The sequence below is a fragment of the Thermobia domestica genome, chromosome 2, assembly GCF_964235325.1.
Source record: "Thermobia domestica chromosome 2, izTheDome1.hap1.1, whole genome shotgun sequence".
In the NCBI taxonomy this organism is placed as follows: domain Eukaryota; kingdom Metazoa; phylum Arthropoda; class Insecta; order Zygentoma; family Lepismatidae; genus Thermobia; species Thermobia domestica.
The window spans coordinates 276,537,074-276,562,758 of NC_137455.1; the positions used below are offsets into that span (position 1 = coordinate 276,537,074).

The 25,685-nt window shown below is 33.1% G+C and overlaps 1 protein-coding gene across 3 annotated transcripts in view; it reads left to right on the top strand.

Annotated features, from left to right (window-relative positions):
* LOC145678508 (uncharacterized) overlaps window positions 1–25,685 on the top strand; it is a 382,498-nt gene that overhangs the window by 222,252 nt on the left and 134,561 nt on the right. For all 3 annotated transcript variants that reach the window (XM_081748733.1, XM_081748730.1, XM_081748732.1), the window contains exon 2: window positions 11,947–12,051. In XM_081748733.1, coding sequence (XP_081604859.1) covers window positions 11,947–12,051 — 105 coding nt within the window. The remainder of the gene's footprint in view (window positions 1–11,946; window positions 12,052–25,685) is intronic.

A 25,685-nucleotide genomic window follows, 5' to 3' on the forward strand; every position in this document is an offset into this window, starting at 1 on the left:
TGAATCTATGAATTATACTGTATGTCCTACACCTGCAGGATATTAAGATGATTATATCATCGTGAGAGTTTAGCATCCAAAACTGAATAACATTTTGAAGTCCAAGATTGGAAGTTACCGTAACATTCGTTTCACAAGTGTTACTGCACTTATGAATAATGCAATTCAAAATTACACTTCGTATGTGCATATAACACGCAACTTACGTAACCGATTCTGGTATCATGATCAAAAGAATTTACAGTTATTTTGATCTTTGTTCTCCCTTAACTTTCTATTGATACTAGCTAATAATTTCCCGTTTAACTGCTCAAGTTACATCTATCTAATTTGGTTGTCGGGACTTCATTCGAAATTTCTTAGTTCGGCGTCTATAGGAGAAGCAACCCTACTACGAAATGCTGTTCTCATACGCTTTTAATCTCCTTGTACATCTTGTAGTGGTAATCAGTCAGAATTATCCCTAACTGGAATCAGACTTAGAAGAAATCAAAATAATTTAGATACCTATTAGTCCTTACCAACTGTTACAATTTACCATATATTATTTTTTTAAAATATTCTCTTTGTGGTTAGCGCAAAACACCTCCCCCCCAAAAATGGAAAAACTTAAGAAGGCAATGGAAAACAGAATATTTCTGAACCAGATCGTGTTGACTACCTTTTTATATGTGTTATAATGTTATCCAAATTTGTGGAAATCATTTTATGTTAAAACTCGACGTAATACAAACCATTCCAATCATAAGGAATGATAGCGAGTAAATAAAGTTATATTTCCTGAAGTTCTCAAGAATGAATTAATGCATCTGAAAGAGTATTACAAGTGGAAATAAATACAAGAAGACTCTTAAGTTTAATCTGAATGAACATAATTCCTCTTTTCCAAGTTCTATTCAAGGCTCTTGTCCTTCCTTCCTAATCTGAAACTTCTGCTTCTTCTTAATTCCAGAAAAAGAAGTTCTGCTTTCAGTTCCAAAAGAAAAAGTTGTTCCCAGTTCTTGCATTAACCCGATTACAGTAAAATCTGAAACACTATTACCTTCCTTGGAGATAATTTTTGATACATCATTGTCCGAATACAGCTGCTTCCTGAGATGTATAGCATAAAATACAATTATCCTCGCTCATTACATCGAACATTTAGATTTCTTTCATGTGGCTGTTTGGCATACTCTGGAGCAGTGTTCGTAGTTCGAGGGAAATTTCCCAAGTAAATTTAGCAAAAAGGGAAAAAGGGATTTTTTCATGATACTTGAAAATGCAGGGAAATTCTCTAGCTGACTGATTGACCAATATAAATGCTGAAATTTTTCTTTGTTCTTCAGAAATAAGCCAATGCAATAGCAATAGTTTGTATGTGTGTGTGTGTGTGTGTGTGTGTGTGTGTGTGTGTGTGTGTTCAAAGTAGCATATTTTGAACTGATTGTTGGCTGGGTGTACTTTGTGTGTGTGTGTGTTTTAAAAAAAGAAATGAAGAAAAGAAAAAATAATGCAAAAATAAATGTAATAAAAAAAATGGCATTAAAAATGAAACAGACGAAATTGTCGACGCTGCCCAATCGTCGTTAGTGCAACCGAAACTTTGATATCCTGGTTATTTTATGTTTTTTATATATATTAAGTGTATGTACACTCATGTCCAAAATGATTGTCGCATATCTATAACTCTCCTTGTAAGAATATAATTTGATAATGATTTTGCAGCGTACTTTTAATACTGATATTACGTGTATAATCGGGAAATGTATATTTATGGTAAATTTCATAGGAAAAGAATTATAAATACGAAAATTAGAATGAGTAAAACAAAATGTTGCTAAATGGACAAGAACATTTTACTTTCGTTTTATTGTTCTATTTACAGCTCTTTTGACATGAAATTTTCCACATACATGTCTTTGCTGATTGTACACATACTAACATTATAAAGAATACCGGGCGAATTCGTTATCAAATTATATTTCTACAACAACATATTTATAGACATGCGACAATAATTTTGGACACGAGTGTACCAGTAAGTTGATTCTTCTTCATGTAGGCCAGTGTTTGTTCTAGTGCATCTTAGAAGGGAAAACGGAAAAAAGTCCCGCAACATTTTAGAAGATAAGAAAGAGTAGAAAAGAATGACCAAGCGTAGAGAAAAAGATTTAATAATTAAAAAAAACATTCAAAGCAGAGTGGTTGGATATGACAATAATTAAAAGTATACATATTTGGCATGTAGCGTGACGTTATATTCCGGAAAAAGCGAAATGAAAAACATGTCCTAGGCAAAAAAAAAAAAAAAAAAAAAAACAACTACAAAATCTTAAAGCAATGAAAAATGCACCCTCTATGAGCTCTTTGTTTCTTGAAAATAACTTACAAATAGTTAATAAAGACAAGGTAAAAGAAACAGAAATTTGTTTAGCGGCATTTATAGAAGAGCATTGTATTCCTTGTGCAGAAGAGTAATGTGAATTCTAGTGATTTTTAGTACATTTTCATAAAAATAGCACCTCTGTAAAACGTAGGAGAAACACATCATGTGTGTAAGTTGCTTAAAGTTAATGTTTGAAATAAGATAGTTGAAATAGGAGACAGTTAGTCTATTTCTTTTCTTGCTTACTAAATGACATTTATTTTGAATTCTTGATTACCCTTTCACAAATTAAGAGCGGACATCAAAAGAATTATGTGGGTATTTTCGTTTGTTTTTTGTCATTATAACTTGTGTGGAACAAATAGTCTGCAAACATTATTATCTTTGATATTTTTTACAATTGTGGTTGGCATTTCCTTTAATATATTTAATCTTATCACCTAATTTCTGTCATAGAAATTGAACCCTCAACAAACATTTTGCTTAAAATGGAAAATTTTGTCAGTCGAGGGAAATTTTCTTACTACATATTATAACAGTAAATAGAAAAATTAACCTTTTTAGATTTTATAAAATTTTAAGTGATTACAATAAAATATAAACAATTCCTTTTCATTATTCTATCCATCAAACTTTAAACAAAATTAATAACAAATATGAATTCTCTTAAATTCCATATAGGAGAAACAACAGAAGATGTTTGCTATTACAATCAATATTTAATATTTAAATATATCTAATAAAACTAACAATTTGTTCCTAAATTTATATTGAAATGTAACATTTGTACGTATAAGTATCATATCTTATGATTTTTAAACAAATAATTTAATACTATAAATTCCCACAATGCGATAATAATAGTTGAGTGTAGCTGTTTACATAGTGAAAGCTTCTAGTCTTACTACAACCTATATTTGCAACGTGTTTTCAATAGAAATAATAATCTTCAATGTCAAAAGAAAGTATTCTACAAACACAGTTCTCTTGTTGGCTGATCATTAGCAAAATTAAATGATTTTGTTTGTAAATACCGTTACAAGCCCACTTCCTTGCTATAGACCTTGAAAACAGTAGCTACTTCACGTCTATTCAGTTAGACGATGCAATGGAAGAGGGAAGCACAAAATACCTCTGGTAGTAAGAAAAAACATGTCTTTTTAACTTCATCATTGCAGATGCATTAGAAAGCTGAATCGTCTGCGAAGGTATTTTACTGCCTTGTCCCTTTCTCCCATTGACGCTTTTGACCACCTTTTTCATCATAACATTTTTTTTACTCGCATCAGCTTCCTTTTTTTCTATAATGAGATGTCCTACATTTACACACAATCGTAGGAACGTCCAGGTGCAAAATGAGCTTAAGAAGAAGTGGACTGTTTTGCTTATCAGTCCTTTGCTTTCACTCCAAGAACTTAGGTGACAATGAGACAGAGGCGTGGTGCTTTTATAAAACCATTGTTCAACACTTCATCTACACACACACACAAACAAAACTCATATTCAGTAAGCTTATAATTGAAGTATCATATATCAGCGACTCCTTGTTGTGTCTTGTCTGAACTGAATGTTTTCTAAGACCTTGAAGTGATTCGTCCTTTGAAATATGTAAAACATAGCTTGCAGGGATAAAGGCAAATGGTACAGCTAGTGATTTAGTCAGGATTTTTGAATGCAAGGAGAATGTAAGGGCTCTCACAATATAACTCGACTTTTATTTATTACTGTATAATATTAGCTTACTCCACGATTAAAATATCCATTCAGATCATATCCTCACATCCAAAACATCCGAAAGGAAATATCCATTTTTAAAAATATGTTATTTTAGTATTTGCAACAAATAACGAATCAAAAGGATGGCAGTATGTTAACCTAAATTTGTTCATTTTTTTGTTTCATTGATTGTGAAATCGTCTACGGCGCCGACTTTCAAAATTCATGTGGGTGCATATGAATGGCAGGGAAGTCTAGACATTTTTTGATTGGTTTCCTTTTAGTTAAAATCTTTTGTGAATACTGTCATAAAGGGCTGTGCTGTGATAAAGTCATAAAGGGCTGTGCTGTGGTAATATGCCGGTACTATAATGATAAGTTGGGGCTACCCTAGCTCAGTCGGTAACACAGCTGACTTAAAGGCAAGAGAAACGGGTTCAAACCTGGTTCCAAGGTTAAGAATAAGTTACTGTAGTGAATCTTCTCAACAAATGTAACGGTAACATGAAGTGTATACTTTTAGCAACTTACATGATGCACAATGATTGTAAGAGGAAATGATATTATCAACACGTTACTAAAAGAAAATACCACACTCATACAAATTAAAATGAAAAGGATCTTCATAAAAGCAAATAATTTTAATGGTATTGCGGAAAGAACTTGCAAGGGTTTTGTTGTGAACTTAAACTACAAAGTACTAACTTCAGTCTGTTGCTTGGTTGCCTTTGCACAGACACATTTGAAACAAACAATATGTTTTAGAAACTAGAAATTTTAACTTCTATCTCAATGTTTTAATCACTTATTATTTTTTGATAGTAGCAAATGAGAAATATTTTATTTTGTTTCTATTAAACTAAAAATCTTGTGGATTCACCACGCCCACAAGATTATTTGTGTGACTGCTGGAGTCCCGGAGTATCCATGTAATCGGCGCGCATGCTTGTAAGTAGTCGTTTTCGACTTTTTCTGACCGTAATATGGAATCGTTGATCCCTGGATGTATATTTTCATCAGCAAATTGCTATTATGTAAACTATATCCTTCTTTTTAGCAAAAAATCCAGTTTTTTGTAGGAATACTGTTTTCAATATTACCAATAGTAAAGTTCGCATAATTTAACAGCTATTTGCCACGCATTGTTGCCACCTTATTATTGTAGACGAAATAACAAGCTATTAGAGTTCTGACAAAACACTGTACAATACTAATTCAAAAATCATTTAAACCCATCCATGCCTATACGGCAACTAAATACTGAAACTTGTAATCAAAAACACTAACCTTTCTTGATTTACTAGCTTTCAATCGACGTCAGTTACACGAGAACAATTTAGAAGTCTATTGGGTTAGTATGTATGTACATGTTCCAACTGAATTTAGTACATCATAAAAGTATTTTGGCGCGAAATAGTTCAAATTTTATACTTAGTAGAGGTGGTATTTAGCGAATAATTTAATCGAGATCCAGAATTTGCATTTCGATCGTCGAAAATAGTTTTCAGAAGAAAAACTACTGTTTGAGTATTGTTTGTTGCTACCCAGAGTAGACTAGTAGCGAAGATATTTATTACTCTTTATGTGTTCAGTTGAACGATCAACTGTACCTAACAACTTAACATCAATCACTGAATATTTATACATATCAGAAGATTTTACTAAATTTTCTGAAATGGTTTATGGGGTATAGAAAGAAATGATAAAATCTCTGGTTATATCAACATGTAGTCAACTATCCATAGTCTTTGAAAAATGACAGTCAATATTTATAGCGAACAAATGAGTGCATACTGATGATGATATTTTCTAAATACATCTTTTATTCTCCCACCAAGCCATACAAGAGATGTTTTTACGACTGCAATGATGGTTGGGATGAGAACTTGTTATTACGTTTCTCATTTAACAGGATACTAATTGCTTTCTGCTATCAGTTTTTTCTGATATTGATAGCAAAGTAGTGAAAATAGCAAGAAATATTTTATTGCCGCGCTGTTATCACCTTTATATTTCTATCTATTAAACCCTTTCTTGTTGTAATTAATTATACATCAATTATTATTGGACTTTAAAACTATACTATGCATAAGTGTTGGAAGCCTTATAGAACGGCTTTGTGCGTCCATCCGTCTGTCGACAGGCATTAGAGTAAAAACGGTAAGGGATATCTAGATGCGATTTCTTTTTTCTTTTTCTTTTCTTTTTCTTTCTTTCTTTTTTTCTTTTCTTGCAACCGATTCAGTGTGCCAAGAATAGGTTCCACCTCCTCCGCTAAACCTCTATTCAACCGGAAGTGATTTAAATTAGGAACTTCTGGTTCAACGTTTCTCGTCAACTATCCACAATGCTCTATCAGAACGGAAGTGCTTCAAATTTACGGTTACTTCAGTTTCAATATTGATGTCCATAGAGGAAAAATGGTACGAGATATTAAGATGCGTTTTCTTGTAATCGATTCAGCCTCCCACAAATAGGACCCATCTTTTACGTTAACCCTCTACTCACACTGGAAGTGGTTCAAATTAACCTATTCATGTTTCAATATTTATCGCTATAGAACAAAAATAGTAATGAATAACAATAAACGGTTTTCCGCAATCGATACAGTACCTCAAAAGTATATATAGTCTCAACTCACAATACTCTACCAAAACCGGATGAGGTTGAAACTCACTAGTAATTCCAGTTACAATTTTGATTTCCATAGAGGGAAAACTGTAACAGATATCGAGAAGCGGTTTTTTGCAGTCGATTCAGCGTATGAAGAATAGATTATATCTCCTCCCTTAACTCTCTATTCCAGCGTTTCCCAACATTTTTCAACTTGCGGCACACTACAGGTGTAACTTGAATTCTCGCGGCACACTCATATAGATATTATTATTATTATTATTATTATTATTATTATTATTATTATTATTATTATTATTATTATTATTATTATTATTATTATTATTTGTAAATATAAAATATAGTGGTACTTTTTTCTTTGATTACTGATCTCCTTCTCACAGAGAAGAAAGCTCGATCAGTGATTTCCCCCCGTGGTAAACCATTATGCTTATTTTTTCATTCTAATTTAAAAATAGAAAACAACTGCAATAAGATATGGAACTAATCAAGGGCGCCCATGTTGTGGTTTCCAAGGGGGGCAAGTGTAAGCGATGTTTCAAGAATAGTTTCAAATTTTGCTGTAACTAATGTAAAAATTCTATTGGATTTTCGGTATTCTGAAGTACAATTTCCTCTAGGGGGCCGAGCGCCCCATCTTTCCCCCTGGTGGGCGCCCTTGGGACCAAGGCTTTTAAAAATGCACTTTTTCTTGAAAACTGTATTCAACCTTTCACTAAGAAGGAAGATCACTAAATAACGAATGAACAAGCAAATGTCTTTTACTTTTAAAGCACAAATGTAGGTAATTTGTATGCATGTTTGTTTTGTCGAAAGGACTGAATGTATTTTAAAATTTCAAGTTACGAAATAGTCTGCAACAATAAAGAAGCAATAATGGTCATAACAATGATAACATATACTATTTTCAACATTAAAAGTGTACAGAAAAGTAACAGTGTGAAACTCAAAATTGTAGATTCATAGTAGAGGTTCATGTTAATGTTAAATACAAATATACATTTTTTCCCTATGCCTTGCAATTTGATTGCTATAGAATTAATAATTTAGTTTCGATTTCCTCGCGGCACACCGGTTGGGAAACGCTGCTCTATTCAAACCAGAGTTGGTTCAAATTAACTATTTCCGGTTTTAACAAAAAGAAATAAGTAGTAGACCTAAGGACTTTTTGATATGAATTCAGAGTCCGAGGAACATGTTCTATCTTGGATCTTAGTCCTCTATTGAAACCAATATTTATAGATGTGCTACATCGAGTTTGAGTATTGATTTCGTATTGTTTGGAAGTCTACCGTAGTTTCGCAGTGTGAAACGAAACTCACATGTTTAATGTGATAATTTATCATCGTAATTGTAATTTGTTTGTCTTCTCTCTTACTGTGTTAATACATAACATTACTAATTATAGTCATTTTATTCGAGAAATTCACATTTATTCACATATTAATAAAACTCTAAATGAAATCCCCACATGAAACATCTTATGCTAAAAACAACGATGAATGTAAGAGGTAGTCCGGTATAGTATTATTTTCTCTAAATTTATTAATCCTTCTACACATTTCCTATAAACAAAAAGAACGCATATATAAGCAATGCTTAACGATATCATGTTCAATCATACCATGAGAATGAACTTAGTCAGTAATCGTAAGTATGTGCTGAGATTATAAATACTGTTGCAATAATGTGAATAAAAAGAACATTATACATGTGAATATTTGAATGGGAGAAATAAATAAAAGCGTTTAGGTATAGGAATACGGAAAGAAAAAGGTAAGAATGTTTAAATGAGTTCAAAGCTTGAAAATGCGGCCACTGGCAACGACTTCATGTTACAAGCTTCATGGGTGAGTAGGTCGGTCGCGTGGTGGTTTGCCTCTGTATGAAGTAATCTTGTGCTAGAGGTGAACCACCAATTTCATTATTATTATTATTATTATTATTATTATTATTATTATTATTATTATTATTATTATTATTATTATTGAGCTGAGCGAAGCGAAGCTCTTATACTCGGGTTAGCCGTTTGGTTGTCCGCGAACTCCTCCTAGACCGTTTGGCCGATCTCAACCAAACTTAGCACGCTGATAGAGTATGTCGTGCTGAGTGACAACATAGGTTGAAATCAAAAATCCGATGTACCATCGAGGAATAGTCACCGAAAAACGCTTCCTCCTAGACCGTTTGGCCGATCTCAAGAAAACTTAGCACGCTGATAGAGTATGTCGTGCTGAGTGACAACATAGGTCGAAATCAAAAATCCGATGTACCATCGAGGAATAATCACCGAAAAACGCTTGCATAGACTTAACATGGGGAAAAAGTTTTCACGCGATTTTTTTGTCAACAATTAAAAATGGCATTTATTATTGCATAATGGCCAGGAATGATTACGTAGTTTAAGCTCGCTCAGCTCATTTCATTGCAATCGGGTACATCCATTGCATTCCTAGTTATTATTATTATTATTTTATATTGATGAACATGTTGAAATGTGCAATTATTGTGTAGAGATGCTATGAAACTTTTACGTTTCCTTGTAATCCAATACAAAAATTTTCAAAATGTTGACGCGTATATTTCGTTGTACAGGATTTTATTTAGACCTATGAATCTGTAGTATGGAGCTCTATTGCCAAAGTATACTTTCAAAAGACATAGAATATACAAAAGAAACTCACTAAATACCTATATTTTAAAACTGGTTTTGATTTTACTGCTTTTATATATAAACAATGGACTATAATTTTAAATATTGACATGCTGAAAAATAGACGAATGTTAAATGACCAAACACTAGTAAAAAAAAAATTAAAAACCACAAATTGTCCAGCATATAACGAGTTCAAAGAATTTTAATGAAGGTATCCAAATTCAGAAAAATACAAAGAATGACAAATGTCAACAAATGCAATGGTCTGTTCTTGGTAGTTTATTCAGAAACTATGAAGAAAATGACAACATAAAATCAACAGTGAACTGTATCTTGAAAAATTTTATACAGTAATATTTGAATAAACAGCATTGCAAGAAATCTCATAATTTGTGTATCTAGCTGGTAGAAAATCGTAAGAAAGGAATTTAACATTTCCTTACCAATATCCTTGATGATGTTATAGTTGTGTTTAATTATTAATCTAGCATTGTGTTCATTTGATCACTGATTCTAATATCACAAATAAACTATTATTATTATTATTATTATTATTATTATTATTATTATTATTATTATTATTATTATTATTATTATTATTATTATTATTAAATTCTGTCTAGAATACTAGACATGGGGAGCTGATGTGCTTTCATTATACATCGCTTAAGTATAAGTCATATGCTTCACAATAACCCTTCGTGGACTAAAACGCTAAGACAACATAGACAACATTCAGATTAGAAGGTACTCTCACACAATGTTGTATTATTCAAATATTTGCTATTCTATACGTACTTGATTGACGAAACAGTAGTTCGTGGATTTCCAATCCTTTTAGACTCACAGGACTATTGAAAAGAACAATACAATGACCCCGACTAGCGTAGTCGCTAGCGCTCTCGCCTTCGGTAAGAGCAGTCCCGGGTTCGATTCGTAGTGGGGGCACTCGGTCGTAAAGCTTTTTCAGGCCTGAACGAGGTTTTCCTCATTCACACCAGGCAAATGCCGGGGTGGTATCTAACTTATAGGTCCCAGGCCACTTTCTTCCTTCCCTTTCCCCGGATAGTGTGATCACTGCGGGACGTCATTCTTCAAACGTAATGGGGTAAATGGCCTTATAGATGCCGAAAGCCAATAAATCTAAAGTCCTAAATCCTAGAACATTGCAATTATTATGGGCATCGTTGTTGAAACAGTCTGAGTTATTTTCGTTTATTCATCGAAAATGTCACTGCCTAGGCTATTTGATCGATTTCTCTCGAAACTGATTGAGATTCCGTAATATACACATAAAGTAGAAGTTTGTTGTCTATAATAGTCATATTTGGATATACAATCATATTTAGTCTTGGAAAGGTATATTCGGATAACATAATCGGATGATAGATATCGTCCGGATAATAGATTATCCGAATCGTGTATCTATCTGTCATCCGAAATTGGAATTTTGACATATCAAGCCTTTGTATTCCGTCCATCATAAAGAAGTTGATTGTTACTAATGAAACAATTTATAAATCTCCATTAATGAGAGTCGTGAATAGTGCCTTACTCGCGGCGCGGGTCTTCTGATGTAACGAAACTTTGATGCACTGATATGCATCAATTGGAACATTGTAATGTAACGATAGTCATTTCTATTTATACAGTTGATCTACTAAAAATGAAATAACGTACGATTCAAAATATAATTAACTAAGATAAAGAATAAAAGCCTTCTTTAGATTACATCTTATGTTTATTTTCAAGGACCAAGGAGACAAGTGGTAAACGAATTTCTAGCATAAGAAAACTGGAATAGTCTGAGAAAACTCGTGGGTACGATGTATCTTTTACGAACTCACAGTCTAAGATAGAACTAAAATTTAGCATTCTACCTTGATCAATTTGTTACTCTTCATATAAGTGAAATATGAAAATGCATAGATTAAATTAGACACATCTATTGCATGATTTATTATCACTAAAAATATATGCATCATAGAATCTTCCTACACATTTCTTAATATCTTGTTACTGTTTCTTATGAAACGTTCTAAATATATGAAGTCTAGATTTTTCGCTTATCAACATGCCATTGAGTTCAAAATGTGTGTTCATTGAGTATAAAATGTAATTTTGAAATTTACACACAACATAGTGTACTAAGTTGTCCAAATCAAATAATGTTACACATTAACGATTTTCCATGTGTCGTGTAGCCAAGTGAAATACACTTTTATAACTATGATAAGTTATATGACTAGTGTAGTTCGTCGATGATTTGTATAATCTACATACAAATTATTGAAAGGAAAATTCAGTTTTTTTTTTTTTTTTTTTTTTTTTGAATATCTTTCGTCGAGCTCTTCCCTATCTTCCATATCTTTTCTGGATCAAAAGAAAACTCCTTGCTTAGATTCCTAAATAAATCCAAACATTTTTTCTATGTTGGAGTTGGACGCTTCTAAAAATTCAACGTTTTGAATGAAATGTAGAGATCTTACTTAAAATGATTTTATTGCAATGTTTTATGCTTATTAGTTATTCACAATAATTAAATGCTTTAATTTTAAATATTTTTTTGCAGAATGCGGGGAAAACGAGTTCACGTGCAGGTCGGGCTATCCGGAGTGTATAGAAAGGACGCAGGTCAACGACACACGGATAGACTGCCAAGACGGTAGCGATGAAGGTAAGATAATAAAATGTATTATTAGTATTATTATTATTATTTATAGAAATAATAATAATTATTATTATAATATAAATAATATATTATTATTATTTATATTAATAGAAAACCTATTTAATCTGTACATTTTAAAAAGCTATAATGAATGCACATCTTAAAATATGACTTTATTTTAGAATTTTTAATATAACTTAGTAGTTTTTATTTATTTTTTTTTTACTTTTAATTTTTGACACTTCTTTGTTTTAATAATTGACGTACACTACACTGTCAGTGTTTCTATTATTAATAATTTATGTTATAGATGTAATCATAATTTTATCACTTGTACTATACAGGGTGGGCCATTTTAATTAATCCACGGAAATATCTAAAAAATGATAAAACATAGAAGAAATGTTTGAAGTACACGTTATATATTGCTAAGGGGGAAAACCATTTCCGCCAAAAGTACCCCTCCCCACCCCCCGGAAATGAGGGTAACGGGGAGTAACTTTGAAATGTCAAATGGGAACATGGGTCAAGTAATACCTCGTTCGAAAGGTCTTGGAAAACTAAGTAACGCTGTACCAAAATTTGTTTCATATGGAGCACCAGTTTCAAAATGGCCGCCATGATATAGTTCGGAAACTCCAGTAGCCGTAGTATGAAAACCATGGGAGGTAAATGAATGGAACAAAATTGAAATACGTAAATATCATAGGTCATATCGAATGATGTGACCCCTGCGATCCCAGCGTCTTTCCTGAAGGGATCTTGTGAGCTAACTTCAAAATTTCAATGTCCGACCGGACAACGGTTCGGGCGTACGCTTGACCTACCCAATGCTGTTTGGAAGGCAGACTTCAGGGATAGAGAATTAGTGCACTCAGTTAATGCGGATTGCCACAGTCAAGGGCGCCCATAAGGAGGGCAAGGGGGGCTCTCGCCCCCCTACAGGAAATTGTGCTTCGGAATATCGAAAACTCAATAGAATTTTTAGAATAGCTACGGCAAAATTTGAAACTATATTTGAAATGTCGCTTTTTCTTGCCTCCCTTGGAAACCACAACATGGGCGCCCTTGGCCACAGTTACATTTTGATTAACTATTAGCACTCATGTTATATTGTGAGCTTGAGGGACGAAACAGTGTGTACGTATATCCCCGAAATGCTTTCCGAATAACCAGCACGCATTGCATAAAAGTTTCTGTGGCGACGGAGATTAGCAAATTCACACGTTTGTAAGTTCTAGCAACAGCATTATTCGACAACTTCTTTCGTATAACGTTCTTTCTGTTTTCGCATCAAATCATACTTACCCATACAGATATGCGTTACCATTCAAATAAAATTTCACCTTTTTATAGTCACTACAGCGTCATCCTTACAAACAAATGTTTCAACCATACCATACCTATTTGTAAGGTAGCCTTAATTTGCGAATTAAAGTAGAGTTCTCATTTGAACTTTCACTGTTACTTTCCACCCCGCTCACATACAGAGCACAGGAAAAGATTATTTTGCAGGACTTGGATATCTCTCTATATATTATGGCAATTTTACTCTAACATTTTTATCTCTGTTGTATCATTCTTGAGCCTTGGAACGCCTCCGTGGTTTTCCTATTTAATTTTCGTTATTTCCATTTATCTCTACCCGTATTCATACTATGGGCACTAGACGTTTTCTTAGACACATTCACCATGTCTTGGCGATCATTTTGAAAACGGTGTCTCATGTCGAAAATATTCTTACAGAGGCTGTTTGATATTCATTTGTCTATGTAACATGATGTTACTCGCTTCAAGTTGCTATTTGAAATTTTCAAGTTGGCCCCTGATACCTTTCAGCGGAGTCACCCCGACAACACCTCTCGATGTGCCTTACGTCAGTTACCTACTCCAGTTTTTCTTCTGTTGATTTATCTCCAATCGCTTTCATACTACGGATACTAAACCTTTTCTCTGACACTGATACTATGTTTCGGCGGCCTTTTGAGAACACTGCCATTTCACCTCAATCGTTTCCTCCTGCAAGATGTTTGATTTTGCAAGATTTATCGAACTAGGTACCACTCGACTCATGTTACTATTTGAAATCTTGAAGTTAGCCCCCAAGACCCCTTCAGGGAGGCCACTGGGATCACAGGGACCACACTATTCGATATGCCCTATGATATTTACGTATTTCAATTTTGTTCCATTCATTTACCTCCCATGGTTTTCATACTACGGCTACTGGAGTTTCCGAACTATATCATGGCGGCCATTTTGAAACTGGTGCTCCATATGAAATAAATTTTGGTACAGCGTTACTTAGTTTTCCAAGACCTTTCGAACGAGGTATTACTCGACCCATGTTCCCATTTGACATTTCAAAGTTACCCCCCGTTACCCCCATTTCCGGGGGGTGGGGAGGGGTACTTTTGGCGGAAATGGTTTTCCCCCTTAGCAATATATAACGTGTACTTCAAACATTTCTTCTATGTTTTATCATTTTTCAGATATTTCCGTGGATTAATTAAAATGGCCCACCCTGTATATTTATTGCTAAAATAATGTAGAATAAGACAAAGTGCTGTATTTTTGCTGTATTTTAGCTGTTCTCAGCACGTAAAAAGAAAGCTTATTATTATTACATCAACTTCTACTCTTTTCTTAATTGAACTTGTGATTCGAAACAAGTAACAGGTGAAATGTGGAAACGGTTTCTTAGTGTGTGGTAATACGCATAATGTCTTTGTTGTCACTTTCTTTCTTGTTTTAGCTTTTCAGCAATCTGACTGCAGAAAATACACGCTCCATTGCTGCACTTAAATGAGAACTACTTAAAATACACCAAACGAATTTAGATAGAAGAGGAAATATTAGTTTAAAGTCCCCTATTTTTTTTTTTTTATTTCTAATCCAAAAGTATTGTGTGCTATTAAATCTGGGGATTTGTCTATTTAAATTACTGAATATACGTAAGAAATACAAAATTTTAAAAAATGCAGAGTTTCTTTTAATGATTTTGAGTCTCTGAAGGATCATATCTGCAGCAAAAAGTCTATCTTTTATGGTTGTTAGCGCAAATATCAGAAGAGTTAGTTATTGTATTTATATTAATTCATCAGTAGATCAGTAGGTAAGTTGATAATTCAGGACATTCACTGAAAGTTTAGTAGGGTTAGCAACACTGGGCTTGACTCACTGCGACTGTATACCCTAAGATTTGAGTCACTAACGCCACGTCGTGTGCAGAAAGCTCAATACTTTTACTACCTGATATATGAATTTTTAATATATAATAAATTGAAACACCAGAGTAATACAAATAATGCTTCACTTGTAACTGATGTTTTTCCATTTATTTATCTACGAAGTTTAATTTACCGTACTTCTGTACGTTAAAAGGAATTATGGCATGCAATAGCACGCTAAATTAGAAAATGAAATCTGAAATTGAACCAGCAAATCTGCGAACTACCTTTGATTTAAAGCAGCTCATCACATTTTTAAAGCTCACTAGTAGCTATGTGATTATCTATCATACAAACCTTTGATGTGAAGACTTGGATTCGATTCCTGAAGGAATTCATGTGTTTCCGGTATTACGTTAAGCTGTAGGTCCACATCAGTGCTGCAAATGGACGCTGCTTTCCAAACTAAGTAACCAATCCATTATACAGTATTAGTTCGTTGATTTGAATACTCACCTCGTAATATATAGGAAAGATGTACGCAACTCAATTGTTGACTAGATACTCTCGTATCATAATCAGACTCGTATTAGATTACTTTTTTTTTTAATTATCATATCCATTTTAGTACTCTTTGTATTACAAGTTATGTCATGTTGATTGGTCAAGAGTTCTACTATTTGTAACATGGGATACACCCGCTTTAATTTGGTTTGTCTTTTGATCATGCGTACATATATGAAATTACGTGGACTTTTGTTCACATTCATAATTGTTTTTATAGCAAAGATTAAAATCTTAGAAAAAATAAAATGTGATTCGTCTTTAAGTTTAAACTTACATATATGTATAGTTAATTTTTTGATGATAAAATATGGAGAGAAAAAGAGCGTCATTCTTCATAATAGTCTCCTTGTTCTTGAGTGCTCTGCTAATTAGCACGAAAGTCATTGTCTGAATAACTTATTTCCCTTCTTCTGTTTGGGAACACCAGTGCTGTGAACTCCCATGGCAAGATACAAAATACTCTAGCCTACTCAATGAGTTTATAAAAAGTCAAAAAGAATTTGTTGTTGACCTTTCTCAGTGACGTCACAGAAGGTGTTGAACTTTGTGACCGGATTAAAGTTTTAAAAAAGGTCTTGCACGCCGCATGGTAGCCTACTGATCTCTCACTTCTAGCTGCCACGTAAATGAGAACAAAAATACAGTTTATAATGTAATAGATAGGCTGATAGTGTTTAAGACTGCCCATATAGTTTACGTCAAAGCTCATATTATCTTGTTTATGGTGAGAGCGTAACTAATATTCTCATCGTTATCGTGATGACTAACAATATACTTTACATTGTTTGTTGCTTAATCGTAAGATTACATACGAGGGCACATTTGCCAGGTAATGAAGTAATACTGGGCGTGGGTTTTGCTTGGAAATTACTTCCCTGATTAAATATCCCGAAAGCGAAATGTGAGAGCAAGTTGCAGCACTTATATGTGTACTATCATTGTTAGACATCTGCAAGTGTGCCAAACTTACATACAGTATGTACTATGAACATTTTTTTAAATTCTAGTACAAATTTAAAATTTCAAACCGAAGGATGAATTGTGAAGTCAGGATCGCAAACATTGAATATTTCAAATAATTACAGTGTGATAAAGTTCTCCTCGGGTAAGCCAAAATTTTAAAGTAAAACATATATTTACGTTCTGATACTGAGACCTCCAGTTAGTTTCGAAGTCTTATGTCCGAGCTAGTTTCTCTTTTCTGTCTTTTCTGGATTAGTACACCAGACGTTGACTCTTAACGAACATATGTGATTCTTTCTCCCTTCATCTCTAATAACGTTTGAATCAAACGAAATACGATATAAGAATAAAATTGAGAAAGATCTAACAAGCTACCAGACTTTATATATATATATATATATATATATATATATATATATATATATATATATATATATATATATATATATATATATATATATATATCAGATAGCAGTATCTGTTTCAGATCTCAATAATCTATTTACAAAATACTTTTAAAAAAGAAAGAAATTGTTTAAAATACCTTCCAAGTTGTATTTTTTATTGTGTGTTGTTTTATGTCTAAAACAATTCTATAAACAATTATGCAATTATGAAGGTGCAATGTGATATTTTTATAATCGCCATAACAATCTATTTAATTCATAAGCGTTTTAACTTCTGATCTATGGAGTTTTTAATTCTGTTACCTTCATATTTCATTTATTATAGCTGCTGAGAAGACATTTGATTTTACATTGAAAACACAAAGAAAGGAATAACTGAATTTCCTTAAATTTCAAGACGAGACGGCTCAGAAACCATAATGTATACTTTTTTTTACGAATCACATGAGTCACGCGTTCATTAAGTTTATCTGCCGCTACAGATTTCCACCCTTACTATTCTTGTCGTGTACGTCGGCAGGTCCTTCTTTAAACTCTCTGCGATTCTCATGAGCACGGTCATCACTTAATAAAGTTTCCTCCATAACCCTTATTCATGCGACGATGAATTGAAGCTGTATTATGTCCCTCCGCCTGGAGCAATCGAATTACATCATGTAATTTACACTTGGCGGACGCTTCGGTTGCATTCGATATGTTTTCATGCTCGCTACTCAACAATGATTGAATGGCGGAGTCCATCTATGAGTGTGGAAGATTGGTAATGTCCAATGAAGAACTTTGTCTTATCTCCGTTTCGTTACCTCACGCGGTTCTTCTCTGGTGGCTTAACGGAGGGTGAAAAGAATAGCCCTCGTGTAATAACAACTTAGTGTATTTACCTTGGGTTCTAGATAGTTCACTTTTATTCAAATATTATTACTATTCATCAATATTTTACCTTGAAATTCAGTTTGTTTAACGTTAACATAATTTTGAAAATTCGAGTTCGTAGAATCCACGAGTAGATTAGTCCACTTGCTGTTATTTTAAAAAGAAAAAAGTACTGGAACACGAACGATTTGGAACTCGAACAGGGTTCTGGAACGGATTCCAAGGTATCACTATAAAAATAACTATGTCTAGTGCCCCTTCATGGCCGAGTGGCTAATGTGCATGCTTTCTTATGCATGGTTTCGAGTTTGGTTACCAGTAGTATTGTTTTAGATACTATACTATACACCTGAGATTTTATAGTATAACATAAATCTATGCTAGGAGAGAATTTTATATTTATTTATTTTCAGTAGTGGGGAGGGCATAAGCATAAAGGAAGGTAGTTTATATTGTCAGATTTTATTTTATAGGTAACCTACGAGAAATTGAAAAGATTACACTACTTTACTTAATCAATGAAACAACCATTTCATTTATCTATGATCTATCAGCTGAAGTACTTTAAACTCTCTTCTCCTGAAACATTTAAAATTTTAAGTTTCTTCAGCTCTGATGTTCGTCGCGATTCCCTCTTTTCAACCACTTTTCTAACACGTTTCCCGAAATTCGTCTCTTAATTTACACTCATTATAACTATACTACTTACTATCAATAGTTCTGTTGTCTTTCTAATCAACTGTACAATCTTCCTGACTAAAGACAAGTAACATTTTGTCTTGGATTTCAACCCTTCCGAGAATTATATCAACTTCCATTTAAGTTCTTTAGTTTCAATGCAACAACATATGCACTCGTGGTGTTGCTAAATTGATTTTCATTCTGTGTTATTTCTCTCCGCATACCTTAGTTAGTGATTTTCATTGGTCTTTAGTTTTCGATGAATGATCACATCGGTATCAGATTTTTGTTACCACATATTTCCAATATGAAGTTACTGATAATAGGCCAAAGTTTTCAAGAAGTACGGTAACTAAAACAATTTGATTCCTCCTCGCAAATATCCATGGCTGAAATATCAAAACAATTGTGTCGAGGTATCATAATAATTAGCTAAATGACTCATTAGTTTGTTTAAAATATTTTTATTTCAATTTTATATATTACGTTATAGTTAAAAGCGTACAGTATGTTGTTATAGACATAATATGAGATGTCTAACAACATACATCTGTAAATGACATGACACCCACTCTTTGGCTAATTAGTGTAGTGCCCACCCAACATCTGTACAACCCCCAGGGCGTCCCTGCCAACGTATATATCATCACTGGCATAATAATAATAATAATAATAATAATAATAATAATAATAATAATAATAATAATAATAATAATAATAATATGAAAATTTAAGGTAGATCATGTCACGATTGAATAAAATGTAATGTGATAACCCTCGTGAAATCGCCAAATTGTTTAACACTGGGTAACGCTGTCTCTAGGTCCGCCTCCGTCTCCTTCTTTTAATAAGTATGGATTATTTTAACCTTGTACAGCTTCTTAAGCATTGCTATAGGAACAAGGGTGCTAAATACAACAATTTCTTTAGACTTTGGTTTCTAGCCAAGTCCTCATTTTTATTTTACTTCTTGGACTTCGTGAAGTAAAGACACGTTCACTTTCGTTTAGAGTAAAAATATTCATTCATTTTTCTTTCTTCAAGTTTAAAGGAAACTAGTTCCTGCTTTCCTTTTTACTTAGAAAGCAGTGGACTTTTCTTTTATAATTCCTCGACATAACTCAATACTAATACCGAAGAGTAGGTAGTCGTACAATTCGCTACCACTCTTGCTGGTATGAGTGTTACAAACAGTGTTCAGTACTTGTATGTACACGTAAACAAAGTAAACAAAGAGATTAAACGAAAATCTATCCTCTTTACGATTGTGTGACACTTGACAAGTCTGTTAATATACGTACATTTGGTCGTCTTCGTTTGGGTGTCTCCACGAAGTATGGAAATCAACTTTTTATTAGTGGAATGTACAAGAGCAGGGAAGGCAGGGAGCAGTTGTATTGCCACTGAATATTATTATTAACTTGAACATTTTTTTGAACAGCTTCCAAGAGAAAGTTTTCTACTAGACGATTTCACTCTTCAAAGTATGCCATGCCCACGGCAAGATCAGCTGTTGAGGTTATGTCGATGGACTAGGTAATATTTTGCTGTGGAAATTTCGTTTCAAGATTGAAATGTACCTCACTAAAAGATGCTTACGAGTAGGGGAAATTACTTTGTATTATACAAGTTAAGTGATTTATTATTGAGACACAATATCAAATTTAGTTATTAGCTTATGCTCGGGCTTCGTAGTTCTTCAGTGGTAGAATATCTATCTCTGAATTGTAATGCAGTAGCTACTGTAATCTCATAGGCAAGACAAGCCCAATCAGTGTTGATTGCCTAAAGCTCTGAAATCTCCCTCCTCCCTTCGGGGAGGGAAATCTCAGATCGTACTCAACAAGAATTGCCAACATTTTTTCAGTACTAATTTGACCACTGTATATTGAAATGCTTCGGAAAAAATCGTCTGAAACCACCCCTGAGCTCAATCCGAATTAATAATATCAATAATATTTATTTCTTCGATTTACTTTCTCCGGTTGACTTTTAAATACACAGATTTAATTAACTTTGAAGTGGTAGATACAAAAATATTCCCTGTATTTTTTAAGTTGTTTTGATGATTTTTCACTATTTCTTGGCATTTCTTGGCTTTTTCAAAACCCATGAAAATAATTTGAAGTTGCTTTCATGTTATGAATATTTTCCTCTTAATTCTTTCACAAAAATCTTGTGAAAAGAACATTATTATTATTATTATTATTATTATTATTATTATTATTATTATTATTTTAATTTACAAAAGTTAACCTAGGATTCATCGTGTTTGGTCTATTCCTGTTTCATGTGCAGCCTTGTTGCTGATTTATATATCATTATCTCATCTTAGTTGTAAGCGAAATAGGAATTCTAGTTTAGCCTATTTCTATTCCCAGTAATATTTCGGCAGGTGGATACTTAATGTCCTAAGGATTTATATATATATGTATATTCTCCCCAACTTGTGCTATTCAGTTTCCAAAGTGAAAATAAAAACATACCACAAACTTAAAGAGAATTTACACAATTTCATACAAGCTATTATGCTACAAACGATATGTAGTATGTGAATACGTCTGCAGGAGATAGTGATGATGATAATGAATGAAATGCTAGAAAAAAAAGTTGGAGGAAATGGGAGAACTCCGAGAAAACCCACGCACATGGTGTCTGTCCAACACAAAGTTGTGTATGGCACGAACGGGGATCGAATTAGGGACCTCATGCGCTTTACTACTGAGTCACCGCGGTTCCTATTCAAGAATGGCTGTGTCAATACAAAATCATTAGATTCATTCTTCCTTTTCTATAAAATCAATTGTTCATATTTCACCTTCAAAATGATATTTTCTGAATTGCGTTCCTCGTTGCAGGTTTAGCTACTTTAGAAGGGTAATCATTACGGCTATAAACACAGCATTTTATAGGCAAATTTCGAGACCATTGACTACTTAGAACTTTATCCTGGTAATCTTCAGTATTTTAGCTCCTAGTAAAAAATAATACTAAAAATTAATCGCGTACGAAGGATTATTTTCGCCAGACGCTATATTACTTGAGTGACACATGGTCACTATATCTGCTTCAAAGGTCATTTTTCTTGACATTCTAAATTAGAATTCGCTACTTCTTAAAATTCAAGTAACTCTTCAATTGTCATATTATAGCAGTGGCGCAGCTATAGGGATACAGGTGGCCACGTCCCTACTCAAAAGTTTGGGCCCCAGTGGATCTTTTTTCAGTAGTGAACATGTTGCTACTAATGAAAATATTGAAAAGAGTAATCTGGTCGAGAAATACTTAATGTTAACAAATTCTCAAAACTATAATACAACCCGAACTATGAATAATCCCTAAAGTACCAATTTTTTAGTTGATTACTAGGAAAATAATCGTTTACTATAATAAGTCTGGAGTGTAATGTCACTTATAAAATTGTATTGCCATTGTTCTATTTATATTTTTTCTATTTTCTATCAAAAAGTACTTTTCATTTTATTTAAATGAAGTAAAGGCAACGATCGTTTCAGATTTTTCATTTCGAGAAAAAAGAAAACTGGTTATGTATAATGGAATTTCGTTACTTTACCTGAAAACGTGGGAGACCCGAATTCGATTCTCGGCGGGAGTTCATGTAGTTCGGATCCCACATTAAGTTGTAGGTCTACGTCTCATGTAGCCTCGCTGCTTAAAGGGATGCTAAACTAAATTCAATTCAAAATCAAAACTTTACCTGAAAACCCTGGGTAATTGTCAATCATAATGATAGCTAAGTTTCAAACCTAAGACCTTGAGATGTATGCCGAAATTGAAAAATGAGAACATCCGTAGAGTGAAAAAGAACATCCCCGAATTCTGGTGGAAATTCTTCTCTGCCCGAAGACACATCACAAATCGTTCATAAACTTTAAATAAACCTAATTTTAAAATTTGTTTCTTATATGTTGAGGGGTATAGTTTCTAAGCGTTCACATACGAATAAACGGAGGAATGGAATCCAAATGCCACATTTTAGGCATTTAATAGTCAATAAATATGAAAATAAGCAGAAATTTTAAATTCCATTAATTCAGGATTCCATTGATTCTCTATTCTCGATCTCGAAAAAAAAATAATCGACAAGATAATAATTCTGATTTTCGATATTTTTTTTTCTTTAGGTTTCGTAGTTCTTCCTAGATTCTTCCACTACATTAATCCAAGAACTTTGATGATGAACTAGAAAATGGAGACTACTTTTCTGTTTCAAATAACACACTTTCTTACTCATACTCACACTTACTCACACTTTCTTACTCACTTTCTTACTTTCTTTCTTTCGAAATATCTTGTTCAGTGAGTTCGATTTTGTTTATGAGAGATTCAAAATCGAGATTTACTTTATCATCGTTTTTCTTTTAGTATTTCTAGTACAGAGTTTAAAAAATGAAAACATAAGACACCCGACTGAAACATTCTCTCGAAGGTATATATACACATTCTGTGGTTAAAACAAATTTTGATATTGAACAACTTGCTATCAAGTTTCGAAGCGCATAATGTAATTTTTATACTGAACTAAAGAATATTTTTATTTCATGTATATGTAAGATATTTCTAATAAAGAAACAGAGAAGAAAAGCATGTTTGAATATAATTAGATTCAACAAGTATCTATGTCTATGATAAACGCCTTTTTTACTGTTCACATAGTTGATCGACCGAATCTCCTCTTCCTCCTCCTTCTATACTACTACTACTACTACTACTACTACTACTACTACTACTACTACTATAATAATAATAATAATAATAATAATAATAATAATAATAATAATAATAATAATAATAATAATAATAATAATAATAATAATAATAATGTAGGTTAAAACGTCCAGTATTGCAAGGTACAATACAGGATACTGCTGTCAGGACAACACTACAGCATTGTGAAACACAACATCCAATGATGGAAGACTAGGAAGTATTGTCATGAGCACCTGCACCCTACAAATCCACAATAATAAGGGGGGGGACAACAGGAAAAATACCCTGAAGGAAGAGTGGCTGTCGGGTAAGAGCAGAGTCACGTCTTCAACTGGTACTGGATGGAACAAGAAACGACTGTGATGTGAGTTGCACAGAAACGGGTAAACACCTGCAATTCCTACCAGTTAATGTGTTATGTCATACAATATTATATCCTACTATAGCTATTTTTCTAAATGACATTCATACTATCATAATGAATACAAGAATTATAATTTGATAAAAGAAAGGTAGACTAAAATCTATCCTACGATGATCTATTAGTTCCCTGCATAAATTAAAAATGCCTTCTGAATACAAAGTTTATTCAGGAGGAAACATCTCGGTTCTTCATTTATAACTTCAAAGAAACATACTAAACCCAACTGGAAATTAATGTTACATCATACAGTGCACTCTCTTTTTTCACTTTATGATCCTGGGTTGGATATCCGGGACATACAACTTTCTCATATTCCTAATTCCTGAGATGGTACCAAATTTCACAAAATTAAATCCCCACGTTAAGCGGGTTTGCATATCCAGGCTCCTAACTATGAAAACATTTACGCTCAGTCCAACCTCAATCATTTCACGAATTCAACCTGTTTTACGTATGTTATTAGCACATAATATCGATTGTGATTTATTCTTAAAACACTTTTATACATTGCAAAGCTGTAACGTCCACATATTTACTGAGAACTCATAGTCGTATCGGAATAAACAAAAGCGAGTATGGAACAGTAAACTGCTTTCACAAAAGGCAAAAGAAAAGCTGCAAAGGCATACAAAACGGTCGAGTGGTTTGGGTCGATACACCATCAATCACATGTTTGTGTGTTCAAACCCGGTAGTGAGTAGTATCTTTTTTTAAGTGTCTTCCTATTTTCATCCGGAGACTGAAAATATTTCTTTGGGTAACTCATTGAAAACTTCTTTTGTTTCAAATTCGATTAGAACGGAACATTATATGAATAGTGAATCTTAAATCCATAGTTAAAAAAAAAAAAAATGAAGTATACTCATTACTCCATTATCCTCTTATTAGTAACGGAAAACTATTTATAAACAGTGGTGACTTCAGAAAATTATCCTCGGGGGGAATTTCAATGTGCGGGTGGAGGGCAAACATTGGTAGTCCACATTGAGCACGATCGAATATATGGTACTGAAGGCGGAAATTTCTTAGTTCGAGAGGGGTCTCAAATTCTCCCTCAGATCACGTCCTGAAAGCATCATTACTTAAAAGCTTTTCGTAGCAAATATAATATTACACTTGTTTCTTGTTCTACATTTAGAATTGGTAAAATCATAACTTATAGAGGATTATAATAAAAGCATAAAAATTACAATACCAATCATGTATAAATTATCCTGTAAGTTACCAACTTTGGGTCAGATTAAAACTCAAATATTTGTTTTCGGATTGCACTTAGAAGTAAGTCCTCTCTATATAATCCTGATTGGAAAGTCATGTATAACTCTAATTAATTAATCAATATTTATACAAATATTTTTTTATTTTACTATTTTTACTATTCAATATTATATACACTTCATTTCCAAAATCAAAATCTCGAAAATGTATATTGTACGAGTGCAGATTCGCAAATAAATGATTATTTATCATATATATTGATCTCTATTCAAAATTCTATTTAATCGAATCCGACAAGAACACAAACAGAAGCATCAAGAACAGGAGAAAAAAAGATAGAAAAAAAGGTGCTGCTCCCGGCGGGGACTCGAACTTAGCTCGAATGGTGCGTTGTAAGCCAAACGCCTTAGACCACTCGGCTATGGTAACAACAAGTGATTGTAGCAAAGGCTTCGAGTAGTAGTTCTTATTACAGAATAACATTTTCTATTGCCTAAAATTTAAACCTAATTTACTTTGATATAATATATCTATTAATTTGTTTCATGAACACGTTTACGTTACTTTGATGAATGATGTATGTTGTTGATATATATTCTATTGCAC